Genomic DNA, 24,761 nt, shown 5'->3' on the forward strand with positions numbered 1-24,761 from the left:
GTCAGGGCTGAAAATTAGAAACCTTCCAGTTCAACCCCTTCCCCATTTTATAAATATGGAAGCTGAGGGACAGTGATAACTTCAAGTATCAAAACTGTTATCAGTATCATCACTGTCGTCATGTGTTAAACACGTTCTATGCGTCAGGTCCTCTGCATGTATTATCACATTTAATCATCACAACAAAATGTTAAGGAAGATATTATCCCCATTTTACAGAGGAGAAAACTGAGGCTCAGAAAGGTGAAGTAATTTACCCCAGATAACTATAGCAGCAGAGCTACATTATTTCACAAATTAGGAGCCTAGACAAATCGAGGATCAAAGTAGCTTGGCTCCTTGTCTGATGTTTCTTTTGTTATTTCATGATGCCTCTTGGGAAAACACAAAGAAAAAAAAAAAAAGACCAGTTAAGACAAGTGCCTCATTTCCTCACACCTGTGTAGTTCTGCAGTGAGCACTTGGCTGCTTATTGGCTGTTTGTCCTCCAGCCAGGTTAGAGTATTTGCAAACCTAGGCACTCCCCTGACTGTTCTTTCATGGAACAATATTCAACAACTGTTTATTGAGCATCAATTATGTGCCAGTCACTGTGTTGACAAAATATGGGACCAAATGTATACATACATGGAGAACTCCAATTAAAGCAAAGCAAAATACTTTTTTTTTTTTTTTTTTTTTTGCGGTATGCAGGCCTCTCACTGTTGTGGCCTCTCCCGTTGCGGAGCACAGGCTCCGGACGCGCAGGCTCAGCGGCCATGGCTCACGGGCCCAGCCGCTCCGCGGCACGTGGGATCCTTCCGGAACGGGGCACGAACCCGTGTCCCCTGCATCGGCAGGCGGACTCCCAACCACTGCGCCACCAGGGAAGCCCAGCAAAATACTTTTTAAAACTATCCTACAGGCCACCAGCTAGTAACATCAGACCTATTAACAGCTAGGAAGTGTATGACTGGAAATCACAGAGCCATGTTTAAGTCTTGGCTGTACCACTGTTGGTTATGTAACTTGGGAAAGTGTATTAACCTTTCCAAGCTTCTTTGAGCCTCAGTTTCCTCATCTGTAAAATAAGGATTAAAATCCATGCCTTTTGAGGATCAACTGAGAGACAAAAGCACACTCAGCAGCGTTCATGTGAAGGCAATGACGTGCATATTTACATGAATGTTTTTGCACATCTCCTAAGTCTCTGTGTTGTTCGTTGTCCCTTGATTATTATCTCGCTGTATCAATCTTCCTTCCTGACACAGGAAAGATTTTCCTCCAGTGAGTCAAGCAAAACCCAGACTCTACCAGCATATCCAAAAGCCGTGTCGAGACTTTATCCCTGTTTGTACCTTTCTTCTCCCGGGGCCCTCTAGATCAATGACGTCCAATAGGGTGTTCTGCTGTGATGGAAATGTTATAAACATATGTGACTATTGAGCACTTGAAATATGGCTAGTGTGACTGAAGAACTGGATTTTAAATTGTATTTAATTTTCATTAATTTTAGTAGCCGCGAGCCCAGAGTCTGATGGCACACAGCTGCCTGGGCCCTGCCAAGGATACACTCCTCCCCGACCCCTTCCTTGTTTGTTTTATCTCTCAGAAATCCATCTGCAGCAAGCATCCATCTTCTCGTATTGGTTAATTCCGTGATTCTCAAACTTCACTGTGCATGAGAATTCACCTGGAGATCTTGATAAAACAGTTTCTTGGGCCTACCCTCAGAGTTTCTGATTCTGTAGGTCTGGGGCAGAGCTGGAGATTTTCATTTCTAACAGATTCCCAGGTGTTGCTGATGCTGCTGGGCCAGGGGCCACAGTTTGAGAACCAGGGGTTAATTAAGCATCTTGTTTGGAGACAGCTGTGCCTTAGGGAATCTGTGGCTCCTGGAGGCTGGTGCAGACACAACCCCCTGGGGCAACGGTTCTCAACACAGCAGCCCTTTGGAATCACCTGGGGAGCTTTTAAAATTCCTGATGACCAGTCCCGATCCCAGACCAGTTAAATTAGAATCTCTGTGGATATTACCCAGACATGAGTGTTTTTTTTTAAAGCTCCCCAGATGATTGCAGTCAGGATTCAAAACCACTGCACTAATGGGACTTAAGCAAATTTCATTGCCTATTAAGTGGTAACAGAATCCACTCTATTTATGTCACAGGGCTATTGTGAGAATCTGATGAGACTGTGAATGCAAAAAGGTTTTATAAACTGTGGCACCTAAAAGTAAGGATTTAGGTATTGAAAATCTGGGAAGAGCCAAGCTGCAAATGATGCTGTTATCCCTGTTGGATTGAGATAACGCCGCTATCTGTGGTTTGCATTCTAGTACTGTCCCACTGACCAGGCCGCTGCAGGCACAGATGCCGAGCATGTACAACAGTTCTACAACCTTCTAACAGCCTCCATTGATGTATCTAGAAGCTGGGCAGAAAAGATTCCTGGATTTACTGATCTCCCCAAAGAAGATCAGACATTACTTATAGAATCAGCCTTTTTGGAGCTGTTTGTTCTCAGACTTTCCATCAGGTAATTACTTTTATTTTATCTTCCTCAGTCCACTCCTTCCTTTGAAGAAGTTTGAAACCTGCTGTGTTTGTAACTAAGTCAGCAGTGAAAAGTTTGCTCAAGATGGACATATGAAATATGACCAGGCATTAAAAAACTGAGCAGTGGGTGGAGCCCTGGGCTGGCAGCCAGGACTCCTGGGTTCTAGTCTCAGTTTTAATACAGACTTGCTCTAAGACCCTGAGCAGGTCACTTGCCTCATTTAGTTTCCTTCTTTGTAATTTAGTTTCCTTCTTTGTAAATGAGAATGTTGGTTTGGTGTTCTCTAAAGCCCCTTGTAGCTCACATTCTGTGATTCCAGGAAGATTCTCATGGTGCATAAGGTATTTCCTGGGAGCAAGTATTTGTTTTGAACATTGCATTTACCTCCCACGTTTCTATTTAACAAGTTGCTGTTCTCATACACCAGACGGGGCGCTGAAGAGTTCCCACAGCTTCTCAACCCCCAGTGTTTACCCCAAGAGAATAGCTTCTGGATCAAAAGATTTGGTTCAACTTATGACACTCAGTGACACCTAACACAAAGAGGAACTGATTTTTCTAAAAGCCAGAACCTGGGATCAAAGCTTCTCTCTTAAAGTCCACATTAGCATTTTAAATTTCATCTTCCTTGCTTCCTTTTAGTTATATATTTATAGGAGATGGTACCAACATTTTACCAATTTTATAGGAAAAATCATCACCTTTCCCCTCTATGTCTTCCCTACCACCCCCTCCCCAGTTTCATACCATACTACCAGAAACTCTCACTTAAAGTGCAAATTCCCATGCCTCATTTCCAGCTATTTTGGTTTGGATCTACCTTGAAGGAAGTCCAGAAATCTGCATTTTTAAGTCATGCTCCAGCGATTCTGATGCCGGTGTTCTGAGGTCTGGGTTTTTTTTTTTTTTTTACATTTATTTATTCAGTTTTTGTTGTTGTTGTTGTTGTTTTGTTTTTTTGGGTTTTTTTACATCTTTATTGGAGTATAATTCCTTCACAATGGTGTGTTAGTTTCTGCTTTATAACAAAGTGAATCAGTTATACATATACATCTGTTCCCATATCCTTTCCCTCTTGCGTCTCCCTCCCTCCCACCCTCCCTATCCCACCCCTCTGGGCGGTCACAAAGCACCGAGCTGATCTCCCTGTGCTATGTGGCTGCTTCCCACTAGCTATCTATTTTACGTTTGGTAGTGTATATATGTCCATGCCTCTCTCTCGCTTTGTCACAGCTTATGAGGTCTGGGTTTTAAACCCTGAGGTTGAATCATTCGGTCCCGTGCGTCCCTCTGGGGAGGGATCTGTGGGAGAGACTGAGGTGGAGTTGCTACTAGGCTGCCAGTAGTCAGCACAGTTACAATCCTCTGTGTGCAGGAGCCACGCTGAGCCAGCAATGTGACTTCCATCTATTAGGCAGGCAGCAAAGGATTAAGTAGGTGATGAGCTCCATGAGAGCAAGCACCATAGAGACTCTATTTACCAGGTATTCTCCAGTGTCTGGCTAAGGAACGACACAGGCTCTGTGCTCAGGAAATACTTCCTGAGTGAATGAATGAATAAAGCTGTTCATCTGAGAAGCACAATTAAAGAGACATTAGCTTGTTAATGCAGAAGGCCAAGAGAGAGAAATATGTGGCAAGAAATTTGAAAATTAAAGGAATTTAAGATTAAGGTAAGGACCACCTAGAATTCAGAATGAAGTTACACCTAACACTCATTGGCCTCTTGTATACCAGGCATTGTGCATGGGCTTTCAAATCCTTTATTTCATTCAATTCCCACAACATTCTTTAGAGGTAGCAATTATAATTCCTGTTTTATAGATAAGGAAAAGGAAACTCAGAAAGATTAAAGGAGTGCCCAAGGCCCCACAGCGAAGTGGTGCTAACTAGAAGTTCCAGGGCACCTTTCATTAGAAAAGAATGGGATGACTATGGACATAATATAAACTATCTGGGTGGGTTGAGAAATAACCCTCTACAGCCCCACTGTTTAAAGCAGAGAATGTAATACAAAATAAGGACTCTTTGTATTTTAGACCACTATTCAGTTTGTCATTGACTTCTGGCGCTTGCAGGAACTTGGTGTTTTTAGAGTCTGCACAATGGAATTGTAGTGTCTAGCCTCGGGCCTTATCAGTTTTTGACATTTAAGGAAATGAAAGAGAAGTCGAAGGAGCGAAGTGCGAAGGAGCACCGAAGGGAACAGTCTCGTGTTCACTGCAGAGAGAGACTGGGCACTGGGCTTCACTCCCACCATCCATGAGTCCCAGGATGAGCCAGCAACTGCTTGTAGCAATAAGAGAGCAGACACCCTACCCCGAGCATCCCCAGGACGGAGGCTCACCAGGGAAGTCAGCAGGCAACTGGCGGGGGTTGTTTATCCCAGGAGCACAGTCTTGTTCATGGAGGGCGTCTGGGCAGGTTTCACAGCACCACGCTGGGTTTTGGACGCTGCCCCAAGGCTGTGTGGGTGCCTGTGTGTTATGATGTTATCCCACTGGACAGACTGAACAGACCTATTTAATGTGTCTCCGTCCCTCACCCACCACGACTTTCTCTCATAGGTCAAACACTGCTGAAGATAAGTTTGTGTTCTGCAATGGACTTGTCCTGCATCGACTTCAGTGCCTTCGTGGATTTGGGGAGTGGCTCGACTCCATTAAAGACTTTTCCTTAAGTTTGCAGAGCCTGAACCTTGATATCCAAGCCTTAGCCTGCCTGTCAGCACTGAGCATGATCACAGGTAAGCACCACCCTGCCGTGACTTGAAGGGACTGTGTCCCCCCTCTCTCTTCTTTCCTGGCTTATGGTAGATTCTGGCTTTGGCTGTCACACACACAAGAAATTAGGGAGCTGACTGCCACTTTGCTGAAATCTGCTGTTTACCCTAGTTTAAAACAAGAGACAGGGACTTCCCTGGTGGCACAGTGGTTAAGAATCCACCTGCTAATGCAGGGAACACGGGTTCGAGCCCTGGTCCAGGAAGATCCCACATGCCGTGGAGCAACTAAGCCCATGCACCACAACTACTGAGCCTGTGCTCTAGAGCCCGCAAGCCACAGCTACCAAAGCCCATGCGCCTAGAGCCTGTACTCCGCAACAAGAGAAAGCCCGTGCACAACAATGAAGACCCAATGCAGCCAAAAATTAATTAATTAATTAATTAATTTTTAAAAAGAGAGACATACACCTGTAACTTATTGTCATGAACTTCCAGGAAAGAGGATTCCCAGTCTATTTGGTTATTGTCAACAAACCCAATATATGAAAATCTAAGTTTCCACAGGACCTCTGTGGACAGTTGGACTCGCTGCTTCAGGGTTATCTTTACAGGGGGTTTTGAAGGAAGATTACCTTAACCAGCCTGCTCCTGTGGGGCAGAGGGGCAAGTCTTCCCCTTTCCCCAGTCCTTGGCTAGTAACCCAAAGTAAAACCAAAGAACTGCACGCACATAAAACGCACCTTTATTTATTTACAGCTTTATTTAGCAACTTTGATTGGCAGAGGACTGAGGAAAATGGATATTCATATAAAGCAAAAATGGTTTGACTCAACGATTTTGAAGGGTTAAAAGCAGAAGCCTGAAATATATTCAACTTCTTTGTTATGCCGTTCTCTCCCTACGTGTCTCTCCCTCTCTATCCTTTGGGAGATAAAGGATTCCAAGGCAGAATGAGAGAGAAAGAGAAAGGCACAGTGGGTAAGAGAGGGGATACCATCTCCCTGTGGCTGCTGGAGGCCGCAGGCCCCAGCTCCCCTTTGCGCCTTTACACTTTCAGAGTTTCCTGTTCGATCTCATCCTTCTTGATCAAACAGGGGCCTGGTGAGACAGTGACAGTAGATGGAGGCTCCAGAAGAGGCTAGCCAGACCAGGGGTGCACCTCCCACCCTTTTCGTCAGACCCAAGTACAGGCTAGGCCGTTGGACTGAGGATTAAATTTCAGATTCTTGATACACTCTTGGCCATGGAAAACATGTTTTTCAGGCAGGTGATGAGTTTCACAGAGGACCAGATGCATCCTGTGGCACAGATGGGCCCTTCTTTCTGATGCATTATCTATATGCACCTTCTTGGGACATCTGTTAGCTAAAGTGAGATGTGTCTGAGTACCTTAAGAGGCTAAGCTGGTTCATCATTTAATGGTTTACATGAAGGTCAAGAAGAGTAAAAGCATGTTCCATGGGAGGAATAGGACACTAGCATGTTCCCTTAGTATTCCAAGTGGAACCTGACTCCTCCTGGTCTTTGATCCTAGATGAGAAACTCCCTTCTTTTGTGAGGGTTCCAGAGACTTCCAAGGGAGCCATTAACAAAACAAAAAGAAACTCAGTCTCCAAGAGTATGGATTTGATTAAGGGGGCTTTCAAATGGCAACGTAAGGGAGCACCTGAAGAAAATAAACCCATTTAAGGCACAGACATATTACTCCAGCAGTACTGAAATGAAATTGGCTCAAAGGCTACCTTTCAACTAAAGCTCTTCAGTTCAATTTTAAAACCATTCACCTCTTCCTAGGACAGTTAAACCTTCAAAACTAGAAAATATGAAATTTAGTTAATTTAGAAAAACAGACACAAAAACTAGAGCCAGCCTTTGCTTTCCGTAAATAAAGCCAGCACATTGCCATGTCTCTATGGAAATGGGTTTTGAGTCTACTATATAAACAAATGTCCCCTGATCTAGGTACTCTGCTGCAAGTCAGTGGGTTTTCAGAGATGATAACACACATCCCTAGAAGAGATAGAATATGCAAAAGAATCCATGTGATACAAGGTGCTGAGTGCTATGGTGGGGATGTGAGAGTAGGTACAAAGTGCTGAGAGACCCATGGTAGGGGGTGGTGTTCTCAAAAGACGTAACATAAAAGAGTCTAAAAAAGAGTGGATATATGTATATGTATAACCGATTTGCTTTGCTGTACACCTGAAACTAACACAACATTGTAAATCAACTATACTCCAATACAACTTTTTAAAAAAGAAGTAAATATGTCCAAACCAGGGGAAAAAGAAAGAGGTAATGTGAGCTGGTCTTTGATAAAAGCGTAGGATGTCTCCAGGCTAAAATGGAAGGAGTGAGAATTCTAGGCATAAATTAAAATGTGCTAAAGCCATTGGAAATATGGCTGTCATACGTTTCAGGAAGGAAATGTGTAAAAAAATAGAGTGATGGGAAATGAGACTGGTGTGATAGGTTAGGGTGGGGCATGGCATGAAGAAGCTTTCACACATAGGTGAGAAGATTGGGGGTTATCTTGAGAGCAGTGGGGGATCCACAGAGGTGAGCATCATGGCCAGGCTTGCATTTTAGAGAGGTCTACCCTGAAAGCTGGTTTTGAGCACAGATTTTAGCAGGAAAGAGACTAAGAGGGAAAAGGCCAGTCCAGGTGTGAGAGTTGTGGTTTAAGAGGAGGGCCCGAGGCCTACATCTTTTTTTGTTTTACCCTTTAAGTAGAAATTAATAGACAACAATGAGGTCACAGCATGCGGGTGCCAGGCAATCCCAACCTGGAGAGGTCGGCAGTTCAGTGCACAGAATACAAACTAGGAATTAGGAGAAGGTGATGCTAGTCTTGTCTCTGCCTCCAGTTTACTGTGTGTCCGGCAGTTATAGCTGCTCATCCACTGCCTATTTATGTAGAGGCATGCTCAGGGAGGAAGCAGTTTGGCATGGCAGAAATTGCAAGGATTTTGGAGACCACCATCCCCAGGTTAGAATCTGGGATGGTGTATTTAATAAGTACGTACTATTGAGAAATGCATTTCTCTGAACTTCAGTTTCCCCATCTGTAAAATGGGGAAAATAATATCTATTGCCTCAGGTGGCAGTAAGGATTACAGAAAATTAGGTTTGTGATGTAGCCAAACTGGATTCAGAATAAGCACTCTTATCCACTTATGTTCCATCCTCTGGAGGGATGGTAACAGGGACTCCCTCAAATGAGGCACATGCCTGCCCCTTCTGCAAACCCTAGGTGGTCCAAAATCAAACTCAGTGTCATGAGGAATCGGGTGGTGACCTTAGAAGCAGTGTGTTTGGTGAATATCTCTTTGGATGCTTGAGAGAGGCTCAAAGAAGGACAGTGATATTAAAGGAATTCAGCTGCAGTTACTGGGCACTTACAATGGGCCCAGTCCTTAAGGGGGTGTATCCAGATCCTGTGCTCAGTCCTGCAGCCTGTGCAGAGCTGGGTGTTACAGGTGCTGTGGTTATAACACACAAGAAAAAGAAACCCTCTTCTCTCATTTCTGGATCTCGCAGAACTCTCTTTGTGATTTGCTGGTTCGGAGGGGGTTTGAAATGTGTGAAAGCATCAGGAAATGGCAGAAAAGGCAATGCCTGAGCAACAGCAGTGCACATTGTTGTGGATAATAATTTTCATTTGAATATGGGCTACCCGGAAACCTTGACTTCTAAATAAGCTCCATTGATCATAAAGGGTGCTTGTCGAATATCAGTTGGGCTATTGGCAGCAGAGAATTCATCCCAAAATCGTCTGCTCCAAACCACACAGAACTCATGAAAAGGAAATGGGGTCTTAGACGTTTAACCAGTCTTGCTTTCCAAGAAAGGTATTGAGAATCTGGACAATATTGGTAGTTTGTACAAACATGACTTTGTTTCCTAATTCTTTTTTTTTCCTCTTCCTCCACCTCTCTCTATGTGCCCTGGTGAAAAACTAGGTGGCGAGGTGGGGCAGGAAATGGTTTCTTTCAGATCACTCTCCTTTCGCACAGTGAAAGGGAATTCCCCACAGTTGTGATTGTCAAATGTTTTTAGGTCCCCAGTTCATCTACCCTAACCATTCCCTTTTCCAGTGACATATTCCTGACATAGGAGTACTGGAAATGCTTTGCTTCTGATGGAATATCAATGAGGTGGTATCTAGTTGCAGTTAATTATGTGTAACAAATAAGAAGGCCCCCAAATAGAAAGTTAGTGTGGAATTACCATTTTACAAGTATCCATTCACTAAGTAAATACTGAAGACCTACTATATGTGGGGCATGGTGACAGTCCCTAGGGATGCAAAGGTGAGTCATGTGTGAATTCTGCTGTCAGAAAGTGTATCTACTAGGAAGTCATATATGATGATGATGTCGTGAACTCAGTGTGTGGTGGTGAGTGCTCAGGTCCTTAAAAGTGCAGGGGAAGTTCAGACTACTGCTAGCATTTTGCAGGTGAAGAAAAGTGGAGGTGCTGGTCATGAATAGCTTCCCAAGGAGGTGGTATCAAGAAATGAGACCATTTAGAGGAAAGACGTTCCAGACGGAGGAAACAGCATAGCAAGGGCATGGCAATGGAACACTTCAACACATTTTGGGGAAAAGCAAGTATGGTGGAGTTGCATTATGTATCTTTTAAATCCTATATATAATCTCAGTAGAAAGAACAGAAAAATTAAAAGAGTACAAGTTATTACATTTGATGATTCTATGTCTTTGAATGAGCGTGAGAGAGAAGACATGAATCCACTGTGGGCCATGGTCTCTCTGCTTCTGGTGGTGAGAGCTGAGAGCATGTCCTCCACTTTGGGGAAATGTAAAGAATTTTCAGGAAAAAATATTGATTCTATGTAATATTTATCTTATGGCCTAGGATTATGACCTAACCTCAGAGTAAAATGCATTTCCCATATAGTAAAAAGAGAAATAAGATTGGAAAGGCAGTTTTGGACCAGATGGTGGAGGGAACTTGAGTGCCCAAATGCCATTTTGCAAAACACTACACTAAAAGAATGTTCCCCGTGGCTTTCTTTCCCTACTCATGTCTTCCGTCAGGTAGAAAATGCTCTTTTCTTTCTGTAGTCTTTTTCTTTGTCTTATTGGAACATGAATTCTGAGACTGAGGAGGAGGCAGAAAGCAATGAAACAGTGACATGGCAGAACCGAGCAGGTGGCTGATCCTGCCACACCCTCTACCACCTGTCTTCCCAGAGCTCCACTGTTCTCTCTAAATGGTTACCTGGTTACTCTGTTTTTATATCACATATAGCCATCGGCTACATTACAAGGAAAACTAAGTGTAAAACTTGGCAGGGCCATACTGTTTTTTTTTTTTTTAAGGTAGTGGAGAAAGGCTATCATGAGATTTGGAGATTGGAGAGCTGAGTTCAAGTCTTCACCCTGCTTAATTCCTAGCTCTGCAAGTTTGGGCAAGTTCCTTACCCTCTCTGAATCTCAGTTTTCTCATTTTTCACAGGGATAATAATGTCTACTTGTAGGTTTCTTGTAAAGATTGAATGAGCTAATGTATACTTTGCAGAAAAAATATTAGACAAATCTTTATTATTATTATCCTAAATGGTAGGAGTTTTACTTCCAGGAAGAGCTAGCTGTTCTAAGAATCCATAAAAATGTTGATGCATCCCTACAATTGTTTATGCACATTACATTAAGCGATTTCTTTGTGTCTTCCTTTTCCAGCTAGACCCAGGGTTTCTTAAGGGCAGGGAGAGTCTTATTCATCTTTAAAATTACTTTAGCATTGAAAGGTGTCTGGCACAAAGCAAATATTGGTTGAATAGATGGGTTAGTTGTGAATAGCAGAAAGTTTCCCAAATTAGGAAAAGCTGAATTATTTATTTTTAGCCCACCACTTTGTTAGTAGAAAATAATTAGAATTCCTGAGAACTACCTTATTTCAATTCAGATTGACTCAGTAATATTTATTGAGCATCTTCTATGTGCCAGGCATAAAATCCCTTACCCTCCAAGAGTTTGTGGTCTCGCTGGGGAGACAGACACCTGCTCTAATAGATCAAAGACAGACAGACAGACTGAAAAGCACTATTACAGCCTGAGCACAGGTTGCTGACTGACTTGTGGTTTCCTGATCCGCGTGGGCTCAGTGTCTCTGGGACTGCCCGTCGGTAAAGGATGTTATTATGACATGAGAAGTAGCAGTGAGATGACTTCCCAGAGAAAGAAGTAGAGCTCCGAGCAGGAAGTCCTGTTTGTTAGTTGGTGTTTGAGTTACACACACATCTCTCCCCCAGTTGCTCTCCTCTCCTTCTCCTTTGGCTGGACCTGTATTATTGCTCTTGCTGGGTTGGCCTGTGTGGAGACCTGCTCAAAATCAAAAGTTGCTTTTCCTTATTGAGGCTCCTGATGGTATCATCACCCCCTTCCTCATCCCCTGATCCTTGCCATGAGGAAGAAGATTTGGCATTTCTTGTGTGGGTCTAAGAGGCAGACCTGGAAACTGTAGGAAGGCAAAATTTAGCTCAACATAAGAAAAACTTTCTAAAAGACAGAACTATTTGAAATTGGAATAAGCAGCCATGGACAGTGAGTTCCTGCCTTGGGGAGTGAGGTTTACAGAACAGAGACTAAATGAATGCTAGTTGTAGACTGGGTCAAACATCTTATGGGGACTGAGGTTGACTATAACAGACCTTCTCCAGCTTTCACGTGCATGCAAATCACTGGACATCTTGTTAAATTGAGGATTCTGATTAGGTAGGTCTCTGCAAGGCCTGAGATTCTAACAAGCTCCCAGGTGATGTTGATGCCACTGATCTAGGGACCACACTTGGGTAGCAAGGGACAAGGGAACCTACTGGTAATTAGCATTCCATGAAATTAACAATAACTACCATTTTAAAATACTCAGTGCGAGGCACTGTGCCAAGGCGTCTGCCTGTGTTATCTGTTTAATGTTCTTTAGTAAATAGATTTGGAAGGACCTGAGATGGGTTACAGCAGAGATGGGAAGCAGAGAGACCAGTCAAAAGCTATTAAAACAATATAGATAACAGATATTGAAAACCTGGTCCAGAGGCAGTGAGACTGAGAGAAGATAGGTGCAAGGAACATTGCAGAGATAATAATCAAAGTTCTTGCAGTGGATTAAATATGAGCCAGGGAGAAAAATTGTTAGAGATGATTGTGAGAGTCACGGGGAGGATTGTGGAATCATTAATAGGCCAACTCAGAAGTGGCTGATTTGAAGGAAAGTTGAAGGGAAAGTTGAGCTGGGGACGTGGAAGATACTGCTAATGTTTATGAGGTACTTACTATATGCCAGGCATTGTTCCAAATACTTCACATGTCTTAATTCATTTAATTCTCACAACAACTCAGGAGTCAGGTACCATTATTAGCTCTATTTTGTGAATGTGGAAACAGACCCAAAGTCACCCAGCTAACAAAGTGATAGAGCAAGGCTTTACATCCAGGAAATCTGGTTCCAAAGCTTCTGATGTGGTAGGTTTTAGAGTTTGTTAAGTTCTTTCCTGTTGTTAGCTTCTTAATAACTCCCAACTTGTATATTTATTCTGAGCAACCCACCTGTTTAGTATTCATTTAATATATTTTACAGGTCCCTCCATTAACATATTCACTTAACAGATATTTATTGGGTATCTCCTATGTAGTAGGCTTGGTGCTGGAGATACAATGATGAGCAAGTACAGTCTATGCCCCCATGGAGCTTACATTTAATGGAGGAGGAGGCAATTGTCATAAAAATATCTGATTTCAACCTGATATCATTCAAAGGGAAAAAATAGAGAAAATGCCATAGGAGAACATGATCTAGACTGGGAGTATAAAGGGAAGCTTCCCTGAAGAATTATTTGATCTGCAATGTAAAGGATGAATAGATGTTAACTAGATGAAGAGGGAAGGACATGAACACAAACCTAAATAGCTTTATTATTTCACTCAATCAGTCCCTCCCCCTCTCTCTCGATCTCTCTCTCCCTGTTTCCTCCCTTCTCCCTCCCTCCCTCCCGTCTCTCCTCCTCCCTCCTGCCTGCCTTCCTCTCTCTCCTAGCAGAGATGTCTATGGCATGGATAGCCAGAATGAACAGGAACCCAGCAGTGTCTTTAGATACTAACACCACGCAGGTTAGGAGTGCGGTCTGTTGTCTGTCTGCTTTGTTCACTGCTCTAACCCCAGTGGCTGTAACATTGCTTGGCACAGAATAGATACTCAAATATTTGTTGAAAGAAGCAATTAGTCAATTAGCTAATTAGGTACAGGGAAAGTAGGAGGGAGTTACAGGGAGGCTGAGTTAATCTCAGGAAGAGGAGAACATTCTAACAGTGTTCAAGGCAACCAGGTACAATAGAAATATCTCTGGACTTGGTGTGAAGGAAATTAGCCACTTGTTAATTTTGACCATGGGCAAATCACTTAACTCTCTGTGCCTTAGCCTTCTTACTCATTAAATAAAAATCATCTTTGTCCTGCCTAATTCACAGGGTTATTGTGAGGGTGCAGTAAAATAATCTAAGTAAAAATGCAATGTGAAGTGCTATTAAATATATTTTTATTATCAGTGTGTAATAGTGAACTGCCAGTCCAGCTGGTGCCAGGTACTGTCTTTGTGGTATCTCATAGTGGGAATTCTTGTCTTAGGAGAAAGTTTGAACTAAATAACTCAAATTCTTTCCAATTCATGTATTCTATGGTTACGACATATAAATCCATTATGTAACCATTTCTATAAGTTGTATTTTAAAGTTTTGAATACATAAAGCTGAGTTAAAATACTGAAGTATTGGGTAAAAATGTTGTAGATCAAAATGCAAAAAATACTGAGAAGTTTGTTTTATTTAATGGTGGACAAAGATCTTAAGCTGAAATCTGTATATAATTCTCTAGGGAGGGGGAAAATCCGAATGTCTGATTTCCCCTAGAATTTATGAACTCTCTGTATATCAGCTCTGCAGCCATGTTTACCAAGCTGCAAGATGAAAGGGGGTCCCTTAAACTAAAATGTCAGTGATTGGGGTTTTAAGGAATTTCAAATTACTCAGAAGGTCCCAGACACTTAGTGACTCCCAAGAGATTTGAAAATCTTGCTGACTGCTGGCAGTAGTTTGCCTGGAGACTGAATTTTATCTCAGCCCTTTTGAAAGAGTAAAGAAGCCACAAATCCAGTAGCTGTTCAAAACAACAAAGAAGGTGCCCTTGGCTTCTAACAGGAGTGTCTCTGAATTCCTCAAGGAATTCCAGGCCTAGGCTTGATCCAGCTGGCAGGAGGTATCGATCTCCACTTGAATTCACTGAATAAATAATGGTTGCCATAGTTATCGAGCAGTCACAACTGGTTGGAGAGCCGGGAAAACTCCGAGGCACCTTCTGTGAGTCTGGCCATGAGAAAGTCTGGTTACAAGGTTCCATAATCAACCCCCTCCTGAAATCCAGCCCACACATTGCTCAGTTTCTTCATCCTGATAATGAATATGGGATCTTGAATATACTGCAAGGCATGAGGCACAGAAAGGAAGGGAAAGCTTAAATCAGTGGATCGGTATTTTATTCTGGGAAAAGCATCTCTCCCTGCATTATGAACCTAACTTGATATATTTCAGTATTTAATAGAATTTGCTATCAGCAAGATGACCGTTTGATCGTGTTACAGCAACTAGAGGGGTTCTCAGAGGACCAAATCCCAGTTTGTTCTATTTTAACATTGTTTATTATACCAATAGCGTTAACCTGGATATTTTAAAAGAAAGGAAAAGAGTTATCTGACAATCTCATGAATATTTTCACTTTTCTGTTTCCTTTCATCCTTCTCTATATGCAGAAATACTTTTTACATGGATGGAATCACAGCTTAGATACCATTTTATATTCTAATCTTTATTTAATGTGATATTATATATTTTGCCATGTCGCTTCACAGCCTTCATATTTGTCCTTTTTGATGTCTACAGAATCTTCTATTATGAGGACATACCATTTTTCCCTTAACAGTTCCCCTATTCTTCTTCCCTTTATCTTTTTCCATTTTTTAAAATAGGTAATGCTACCCCAAATGTCTTCATGCATATAGTCTTATTCTTCTGTTCAGTGTTTTCTTCAGATAAATTCCCAAGAATGGGATTACTTGGTCAGAGGCTATGAACATTTTATAGCTCTTGAAATTTACTGCCAAATTTGCAGCCAGCTTTTTTGCTTTTGAGGGAAAATAAAACTTTAGGCAGAGCACCACTGCAGTTGAAGTTCACTCTTGAGTGCTTCCTCTGAGACTAAAACAAGGGGACTATGTATTTAGTAAAGATAAACCATAGAGGACAGCTTTGCACCTGGGCTGATTAGTTAATAGCTTCCTGGGGGAAAGCAAAATCCTGCACTGCAAAGTTTGGGAGTCGGGGGACTTTATTGCCTTTGTTTGACCCTGCAGCTGCCAACCATTTGCCATGTGTCAGGTATTGTCTTAGGGCCTGACTGTGCCACGCATGTAGCACTCTACTGTTGGCAGAACACTTTTATGTAGCATCTTCTTAGCTGAACCTCACAATAAACCATGGAGGCGAGCTTTATCATAATCACAATTTTTCTCTCAATTCATTGTGTAATATTTAAGAAACAGAAAAGAATGAAGAAGACTACAACAAAGACTTGTGTATCTACCACCCTTTAATCCCCATTTTCCTAGGAGGATGTTGAGGCTTAGAGCAATTAGGTCACATGATTAGTAAGTAACAGAACCAAAAATGGAACCCAGGTCTGTCTGACTCCAAGTTCAGTCACCTTTTCTCTATATTATGTTGCATTGAGATGAGAGACCTGTAAGTTACAGCCCACTGAGATGCTGCTGGCAATTTTCATGGTTGTACTTTAATATAATTATAAATATATATAAATGTGCATCAGAGCTGGAAGGGACCTTAGAGGTCATTAAATCCAATCTCTTCCTTTTCATAGGGGCTCTAGAGAGGAAGGCACTCCCCGAGTCATATACAACTAGCCAAGCTGGGGAAGAATGCAGATCTCCTGGTTCCTGGACCTCCTTTTATTTAGGGCAAGAGAAAAAAAAAATTGTTTAGATAGTTGCTTCATTTTTCCGATGATTTTGGGAATTAACTTTTCTAACAAAAATATTCCCAACTAAAAAAAAATTATTGTAGGAAAAATTAAAAACTAGTACTTGATTTCCCATTGGATGGATATCTTCCATCTCTCAAGAATTATTATTATACATGTAAATACACCAAGAGATGAAAACTTTGACTAAGATAACAGGGGCCAAGCTCTTCTCTCTTTCTCTTCTCTCAGAAAGAGACTCTGATATCTACATGCTGAGGGAGAGCAAATTGATTTGTACTGGATGTCATGCTCCTTTCTGTTTGCAAGGAGATGCAACATTGCTCTGGAGCAAGAGGACAGAGTCTGCCTCAGAAGACTGGGTTCAAATCCCAACCTTTAGCAGCTGTGTGACTTTGGGAAAACCATTTAACCTTGTTTACAGAATAAGAGATCAGAATATTTAACATGGGGATAATTTATATATTATTTTTATAAAATATAAGTTACTGGTGTTCGTGTCTTGCCACATTATAAAATGCTTGCACCACCTCCTCTGGGCCTCCTCTCTTCTCTTTGACTTTTCCGTCTCCATGTCAGAGGAACGTATATTTTGTACCAGGTGTAGGTCAGGTGTAAGTGTGTGCCAGGTGTAGGTCAATAGGAGTATGGGGCTGGGAGAACAAGGAAAAGAAAATCTGGATTCTTCTCAAACTGGTTAGCATGAAAATACAAGAATGCCCTTTGTATCAGGTCTTGCAGGGCAGCCTTTGCATTAACAAATGGAAATTACAACCGCACTACCAGCCCAGTGTGTCAAGATGGGAACATTTTTTCATTTGCCTGGATGTGTTTCCATGTCACTCCGAAAAAGAGTTGCTTCCTGATGGGGCTTTTGTAAGACCTCAGTCAGATAATGTGTGCAAAATAGTAACCACCCTGTTATTCACTCAATGTGGCTCTGTGACGGGAACTGTGTACTTCATCTGCATTATTCGCCCAAGCTGATCCTCCCAGAAACCCTGAATTGGGTATGATTATTATCTTCATTTTATAAGGAAACTGGGGCTCAGAAGTTAAGAGACTTACTCAAGGGGACACAGTGAGTAAGTGACAGGACTGGGATTCAATCCCTGTTGTTGTTTAATACCAAAGGCCATAAACTACCTCTAAGAGGGAGGGTACTTTGACTGTAAAATGCCATCCCAACTGGCAGAACAGGACACAGGCCTCCATTAGGGATTCCGGGTTTGTTTGTTTGTTTGTTTATTTTAATTTATTTTTGGCTGTGTTGGGTCTTTGTTGCTGCACGCGGGCTTTCTCTCATTGTGTTGAGCAGGGGCTACTCTTCGTTGTGGTGTGCGGGCTTCTTATTGTGGTGGCTTCTCTTGTTGCGGAGCACAGGCTCTAGGTGCGCGGGCTTCAGTAGTTGTGGCACACGGGCTCAGTAGTTGTGGCTCATGGGCTTAGTTACTCCACGACATGTGGGATCTTCCCAGACCAGGGCTCGAACCTGTGCCCCCGGAATTGGCAGGCAGATTCTTAACCACTGCGCCACCAGGGAAGTCCAGGGATTCCGGGTTTTTTAAGATGTAACTGCCTCCTAAATTTTTCTATCCTTTTCTAACCCTCTGCAGAACGACATGGGTTAAAAGAACCAAAGAGAGTGGAGGAGCTATGCAACAAGATCACAAGCAGCTTAAAAGAGCATCAGAGTAAGGGACAAGCTTTGGAGCCCACTGAGCCCAAGGTCCTACGTGCCCTGGTAGAACTGCGGAAGATCTGCACCCTGGGCCTCCAGCGCATCTTCTACCTGAAGCTGGAAGACTTGGTGTCTCCACCTTCCATCATTGACAAGCTCTTCCTGGATACCCTGCCTTTCTGAGCAGGAGCAGCCTGAGCAGGGAGCTGCCTTATCCGCTAGCAGCCGCTTGCTAAGCAGCAGAGGGATGGGTCTGGACACCTACCATTTTCTGTCCTTCCTTAAGAGAAAAAGCAAGCTCCTGTAGAAATGAAAGACTTTTTTTTTTTTTTTTCTGGCACTTTTCCTTACAACTGAAAGCCAGAAAACTTGCAGAGTATTGTGTTGGGGTTGTGTTTTATATTTAGGCTTTGGGGTTGGGGTGGGGGGGGTATAGTTCATGAGGGTTTTCTAAGAAATTGCTAACAAAGCACTTTGGACAATGCTATCCCAGCAGGAAAAAAAAAATAATAATAACTGTTTTAAAACTCTTTCTGGGGAATACAGTTATAGTTGGTTTGTATTTAAAAACAAGAACAGCCAAGGGTTGTTCGCCAGGGTAGGATGTGTCTTGAGATTGATCCCTTTAGAGTACACTTCTTGTATCAAGGGTACGTATGTGGTGCAAACAAAGCAGAAATTCCCTCTTCCTAATTTCTTTCTTCCTTATTTTATTTTAACAAATGGTGAAAGACGGAGGATTACCTATAAATCAGACATAGCAAAATGATAATGGCTGTTCGCTTCCATATACAAGTGCAATTTTTAAAGAGCTGTCTTACTAAGTCTTGTTTATTAACTCTCCTTTATTTTATATGGAAATTGAAAGGAGGCAGTCATGTTAGCAAATGACACATGCTAATTTTCCTAGTAGAGGCTTTGTCCACCTGCCCTTTAGAACCCTTCTGAGGTATGGTCCATCCAAGAATTTAGGCCATTCTTGATGGATACAGATTCCTGCCCTGACTGTCCAACTGTCCTAAAGGGGGCTCAGATTATAAGATGGATTGCATACAGCTTTTTTTTTGTCATGTTCTGTAAATCCAGCCGGAGTTCCCTAAACTTTCTTCAATTACAGAAACCCGACTGACACATTCATTCAGAAGGCCCAGGAGCATTCAATGAGTTTTAAGCATTTGAACCCTAGATGAGAACATGCAAATGAGTAGGAATGGATCATACAGGGTAAGCACCAGGGATAATAAGGTTTTTAAAATATATATAATTTAATTTTTGTTATTGGTTAAAGAGATAATTTTGGAGAAAAAGCAAGTCTTATTATAAAAAAAAATAGTGTGAATGTAAGTACTTAGAAAGGATTAGTGGGCTGCGTTTCAACATTCCGTGTTCGTACTCCCTTTTGTATGTTTATACTGTTAATGCCATATTATTATGAGATAATTTGTTGCATAGTGTCTTTATTTGTATAAACATTTGTATGCACGTTATATTGTAATAGCTTTGCCTGTATTTATTGCAAGACCACCAGCTCCTGGAAGCTGAGTTACAGAATACTTAAATGGGGTGTTCACAGTGAACTTGGATACACCAATTAGAAATTAAATAAATATATATATAAATATAGCAGGTTACATATATATATTTATAATTTGTCTTTTTATTAACCATTTGTACAATAAATGTTACTTCCCATGCGGTTATTTTATGGTTCATTTGCAGTGACTTTTAAGGCAGTACTGTTTAGCACTTTGATATTAAAATTTTGCTTATGTTTTGCTAAATTCAAATAATGTTTGAAGATTTTTAGGTCTAAAAGTCTTTATATTATATACTCTGTATCAAGTCAAAATATCTTTGGCCATTTTGCTAAGAAACAAACTTTGAATGTCAAACTGATGTCACAGTAGCTTTTGTTAGCTTTAAATCATTTTTGCTTTAGTCTTTTTAAAGGAAAAAGAACAAAACTATGCTGTTTATATTGTCATTAAATTATACAATCAAACAAATGCCAAATGAATTGCCTAATTGCTGCAAACGATAGCCAAGATAGCAAATCATATATGTTTTTTTCCAAGAGTCATTCTGATATTTGATCATGTATTATGTTTGTGTGAGCTTTTGTGAGAGATTATTATTTTTATATCAAGATGATAGGATCTGGAATGTTAGGATCTTGGAATGTTAGACTTAGAAGGGGCCTGACTTGTCAACTAGTCCACCCACCCTGAAATTCATAGAGGAGAAAACTGGGGCCCAGCAAAAGGCAAAGAGTTACCCAAGGTCAGACAGCTGGTAACATAATCAAGACTAGGACCTAATTCTTCTTTCCATGGTCTTTTTACTTAATTTACTGCACCTGTAGGGAAACAGGCTTTTAGAAATAACCACTAATATTTATTTACATTTTACCTTGAAAAAGTAGTACTTTTGCAGTAATTTTTTTAGCTTATATGCAAACACAATAAACATTATTAAATATCAGGAAAGCTAACGTTTCATACAAGGTAGCTTCAGACCAAATTCAAAATGAATTTGGATAAATTAGAAATACTGTGCATACATATAACCCTTTTGTGCACTGTTAGTCTTGGAATGTTAATCCTTGTTTTTTTGTCATGTCTATAAAGGAAAAACAAAACAAAACAAAAAAACAGAGCCCTAGAGAAATGCTGTCGCTTTTCATTTTTACACCCATCAGATTTAAGGAAAAGATTTTTTAGCCAATATTGATTGGTTGGAAGGAATGAAGGTTTTTAGTTATAGGTCCAGACACGAGTGCTGAAAATAAAGATTATAGCTAGCGTTCTTCTTTCTGTCTTCCATAGTTATTACAACTATGAGAGCCCCCCCCACCAAGTCATCTATCAATTCAAGTCTCTTTTTTTACCTTAATGTTGACACACAAGTTTATACAGAGTGGATGACCAAACTAGCTCAGATGAGGGCAGCAAGAATTAAAGCAGGTGATTCTTCCCTTGTGGGAGAGCTCTCTCAGTGCGAACATGCCTTCTGTGGGCGGAAATCAGGAATCCACCAGCTGTTAATGGAGAGTGCCTTGCTTTCATTTCAGACAGCAGAGTTTTCCAAAGTGTCTCTGCTCCTCTAACAGCATTGCTCTTTAGTGTGTGTTAACCTGTTTGAAAGAAATGCTCTTGTACATTAACAATGTAAAGTTAAATGATTAAATTAAATTACATTTTATCAATGGCTACTGGTGTGTTGAATAAGCACGCTTCATTTAACAGTATTTTCTTAACCATTTATATAATGGTATTTGCTGTGAACTCTTAAACATATCCCAAATGGATTTTTTAAAAGGCTTACTAATGCTGAAAAATTAATAGGCATTCTGAATTGGAAATATATTAAACCTCACTGATTGGGAAGAAGGACATTCTAAATTCAATAACCATTTATTGACTACTTCCTGCAGGCAAAGCACAGTTGGGTGCTTTGAGGAGATACAAACATGCACAGTGTATGAAGTTTTTGCTTTCAACTGTATATAACATAAGTGGAGCTAAAAATCTGTTGCCTAAACTTATCATTTAGGGGTATGAAGGATTTATTTCTATATCACGATGACAGGATATCAGTTGTTTGTGAACCAGAATTTACAAGAATCAGTGTAAGAGTTCTCAAAGATTGATTGGTACTCTCTGCCTTTTTGCTGAAGCCATTACTACTACATTGCTTAGAAACCCCTCTGTGGGCAATGCAAATACAACTTTTATTCAGCTCTACCCCAAACACATATTCCAAGTTAGTACAAATATGGTTTTTTTGTGTGCACTGATAGCTCAAAACTAGAAACGTGGGAGCTCTCATGATTTTCTTCATTAGTTCATGCATAAAGTATTTTCTAAGTGCTGTGTGTGGTCTAGGAGCCAAACCCTTCTCCCTGCCTCTTGCCAGTGCCTTCATTTCCTCAACTATAAAATACAGTAAGAAGAGAATGAGAGATACAGCGGAGCACCGTCTTGCATATAAATTCAAATATAGGTGCTTGGCCCAAAGGGAAAACAGAAAGGGGGAGTGGGGAAGCTCCTTTTTCGGAGACTCTAGGGGCAAAAGTCTGGTTTGAATGGGGAGGGAGGCAAGGAAGATCAGTTTTAGATAAGGGGCATTTATTTACCTTCGGTTGAATTTGCATAAGTTAAATGCACAAAGATAATGCAAGAAGTTAATTGTTGACTTTAAAAAAATTGCTGTAAAACACACATAAAACTTATCATTTTAACCATTTTTAAGTATCCAGTGATGTTGAGTACATTCATATTGTTTAAACAATCTCAAGAACTCTTCACCTTGCAAAACTGAAGCTCTGTTCCCATTAACAATAACTCCCCATTCCTCCCTCCCTCAGCACTTGTAACCAAGGGCTTTCTGTCTCTGTGAATTTCACTACCCTAGGTACCTCATATGAGTGGAATCACATGGTATTTGTCCTCTTGTGTCTGGCTTATTTCACCTAACATAATGTTCTCAAGAGTCATCCATGTTGGAGCATGTGTCAGAATTTCCTTCCTTTTTAAAGCTAAATAATATTCCATACCACATAATATACCACATCTTGTTTACCTATTCACGTGTCAATGGACACTTGATTTGCTTCCCCCTTTTGGCTATTGTGAATAATGCTGGTATAAACATAGGTGTACAAATATTATCTTTTCAAGACTTTGCTTTCAATTCTTTTGGCTAAATGTTGACCTTTGAGCTTAAGTATTATGTAAATTATTTTCAAAGATAATCTTGATTATATGTGATTTGGGGTTTGTTTGTTTTTTCTGCCTTAGGCACTGATTTCAGACCCTCCCCATTTCCTTCTCTCTGGTAGCTCCACGAGCAAGCTGCTTATAAACCTTTGTTCTAGGACTAGGAGAAAAATGGGAAAGACTAAAATCAAAAACGGAAAAGACTGAAATCTAAGAGTATTAAATGGTCCATCATCTTGTCCAACTACTTTTCTTTGAAAAAGCCCATACTTTTCTTTGAAAAAGCCCATACTTTCAGCCCAATGGGTTGAAAATCTCATCATGTTTCAAAGAGGATTTTTGCACCTTCTATTATATGACACCCCTCACCATGAACAAAATTCTTCAAAAGATATTTAAGAGAATTATTCCTCAGGGTCATCGCTGAGTTGTGACACTAACATAGACAATACTTTTTGTTTGTGTGTTCTGTTTGGTTAGTGTTGCAAACACACTCATTCCTGTTTTGTTTTTTTTTTAAACTCTGCCCATTTCATGGCTCCAACTGGGAGCCCAAGGATCACTGGCCCCTTACCCGATTACCTGCTATGATGCTTGTCATCCTCCAGGCTGGGGCTCTAAGGGCATTTGATTCAAGGAGAAGAGGAGACTCAACATTTATTAGGCATCTATTATGTGTGCCAGATACTCCAGTAGATATGCTCATACATGATCACACTTAATGTTCACTACTTCTGAGAAGGTGTCATTATTCCCTGTCTGAAAATGGGGAAAGAGGCTAGGAGAGGGTGAGTACCTTGCCCAAGAGCCCATGGGATTTGAACACATGTCAATATGGCTCTGCAACCCCTGGCAGTCTTCCTGGTGCTGGTCTTTATACCCCTGCTCCTCTCTGAAGCAGAGAGAGCATTTACCCTCAGTTCCTGGCTCATCAGCAAGTGGTAAGAAACTCTACCCAAGCACCAGAGCTACTAGCCTATAGAGTGACACAACCTCATTTTCTCTTTCTGTCAAATTTATTACCTGTCCTACTAATTCTTCAGATTCCTTGACTCATGTCCCCCACCGTTTTTTCTCCAGGTACTCTAACTTTGTCCCTCACCAGCCTTAGACCCACAGAGCCTTGTAATAATGAAGCCCTGCTCCACTTTTGGGATCCCTTTCGGGTGCTTTCCCCTCTAAACACAAATGTTCTCTATACACAGAGTGGACTGCAATCATTCAACCCCTCACAACTCTTTCCTGCTCCAGCCAACTTCCCAATTTCCAGCTGATTTAAAACTTACACTGAGGCGCTATAGTCAACAGCTTAACGGTTGTCCTCCTTCAGATTCTACAACCACCTCTCTGTTCCCTTCTGACCACGTTCAGTAAACCCACAAAGACCAACCTCATCATCCCCATAATCTGCTTTCCTTGTCCCTGCAGAGAGTTGCTGGAGCAATGCAGAGAACCAGACAGTCCTTGACCATCTCAGAGTTGTTCTCTTCCCAGCAGCCTGGCCTTCATTTTGCCCATTGAACATGTGAGTCTCCTAACACACTTTCCACCTTTTATTCCTAAAATCCTAATTTCTTCCCCCGATCATTTCATCCTTGAACATTTTCCTTGCCAGTTTCTAATCAATTGTTTAGAATTATACAAAGGTGTTTTTAAGTATATATAAAGAAAGACACATAAATATACTAACCTAACATAGCTGCTTTCATATGTTTCATTGTCCATATGAACATACTTAGGTTTTTCTTCTTATTTTAAAAAAATAAAGAGCACATCCTTATATATTTGCATTTTTGCTTCCTACATTGCCAAGAGATTCTATGGGAAACTAAAATAATATAAAATTGGAAAAATAAAACCTATTGAAAAGAAAAAAGTAAAGTAATTCATATATACAAAAAATGAAACTGACTTAAAACCAAAAAATAATTATAAAATGATTTATACATACAAAACAATACTATAACAAACATCTATGAACTTACCACCCAACTCTAGAACTGTTGGAATCTCTATGCTTCCCTAATCGTAT

At 41.0% G+C, this 24,761-nt stretch overlaps 1 protein-coding gene across 1 annotated transcript in view; it reads left to right on the top strand.

Moving 5' to 3' along the window:
- NR4A3 (nuclear receptor subfamily 4 group A member 3) overlaps window positions 1-18,394 on the top strand; it is a 34,101-nt gene extending 15,707 nt beyond the window's left edge. The window contains exons 5-7 of the mRNA XM_060101058.1: window positions 2,318-2,517; window positions 5,106-5,284; window positions 17,947-18,394. Of these exons, the coding sequence (XP_059957041.1) occupies window positions 2,318-2,517; window positions 5,106-5,284; window positions 17,947-18,194 (627 nt within the window). The 3' untranslated portion in view covers window positions 18,195-18,394. The remainder of the gene's footprint in view (window positions 1-2,317; window positions 2,518-5,105; window positions 5,285-17,946) is intronic.
- Window positions 18,395-24,761: the final 6,367 nt, after the last annotated feature.

Source organism: Mesoplodon densirostris, chromosome 6, assembly GCF_025265405.1.
Source record: "Mesoplodon densirostris isolate mMesDen1 chromosome 6, mMesDen1 primary haplotype, whole genome shotgun sequence".
Lineage (NCBI taxonomy): Eukaryota > Metazoa > Chordata > Mammalia > Artiodactyla > Ziphiidae > Mesoplodon > Mesoplodon densirostris.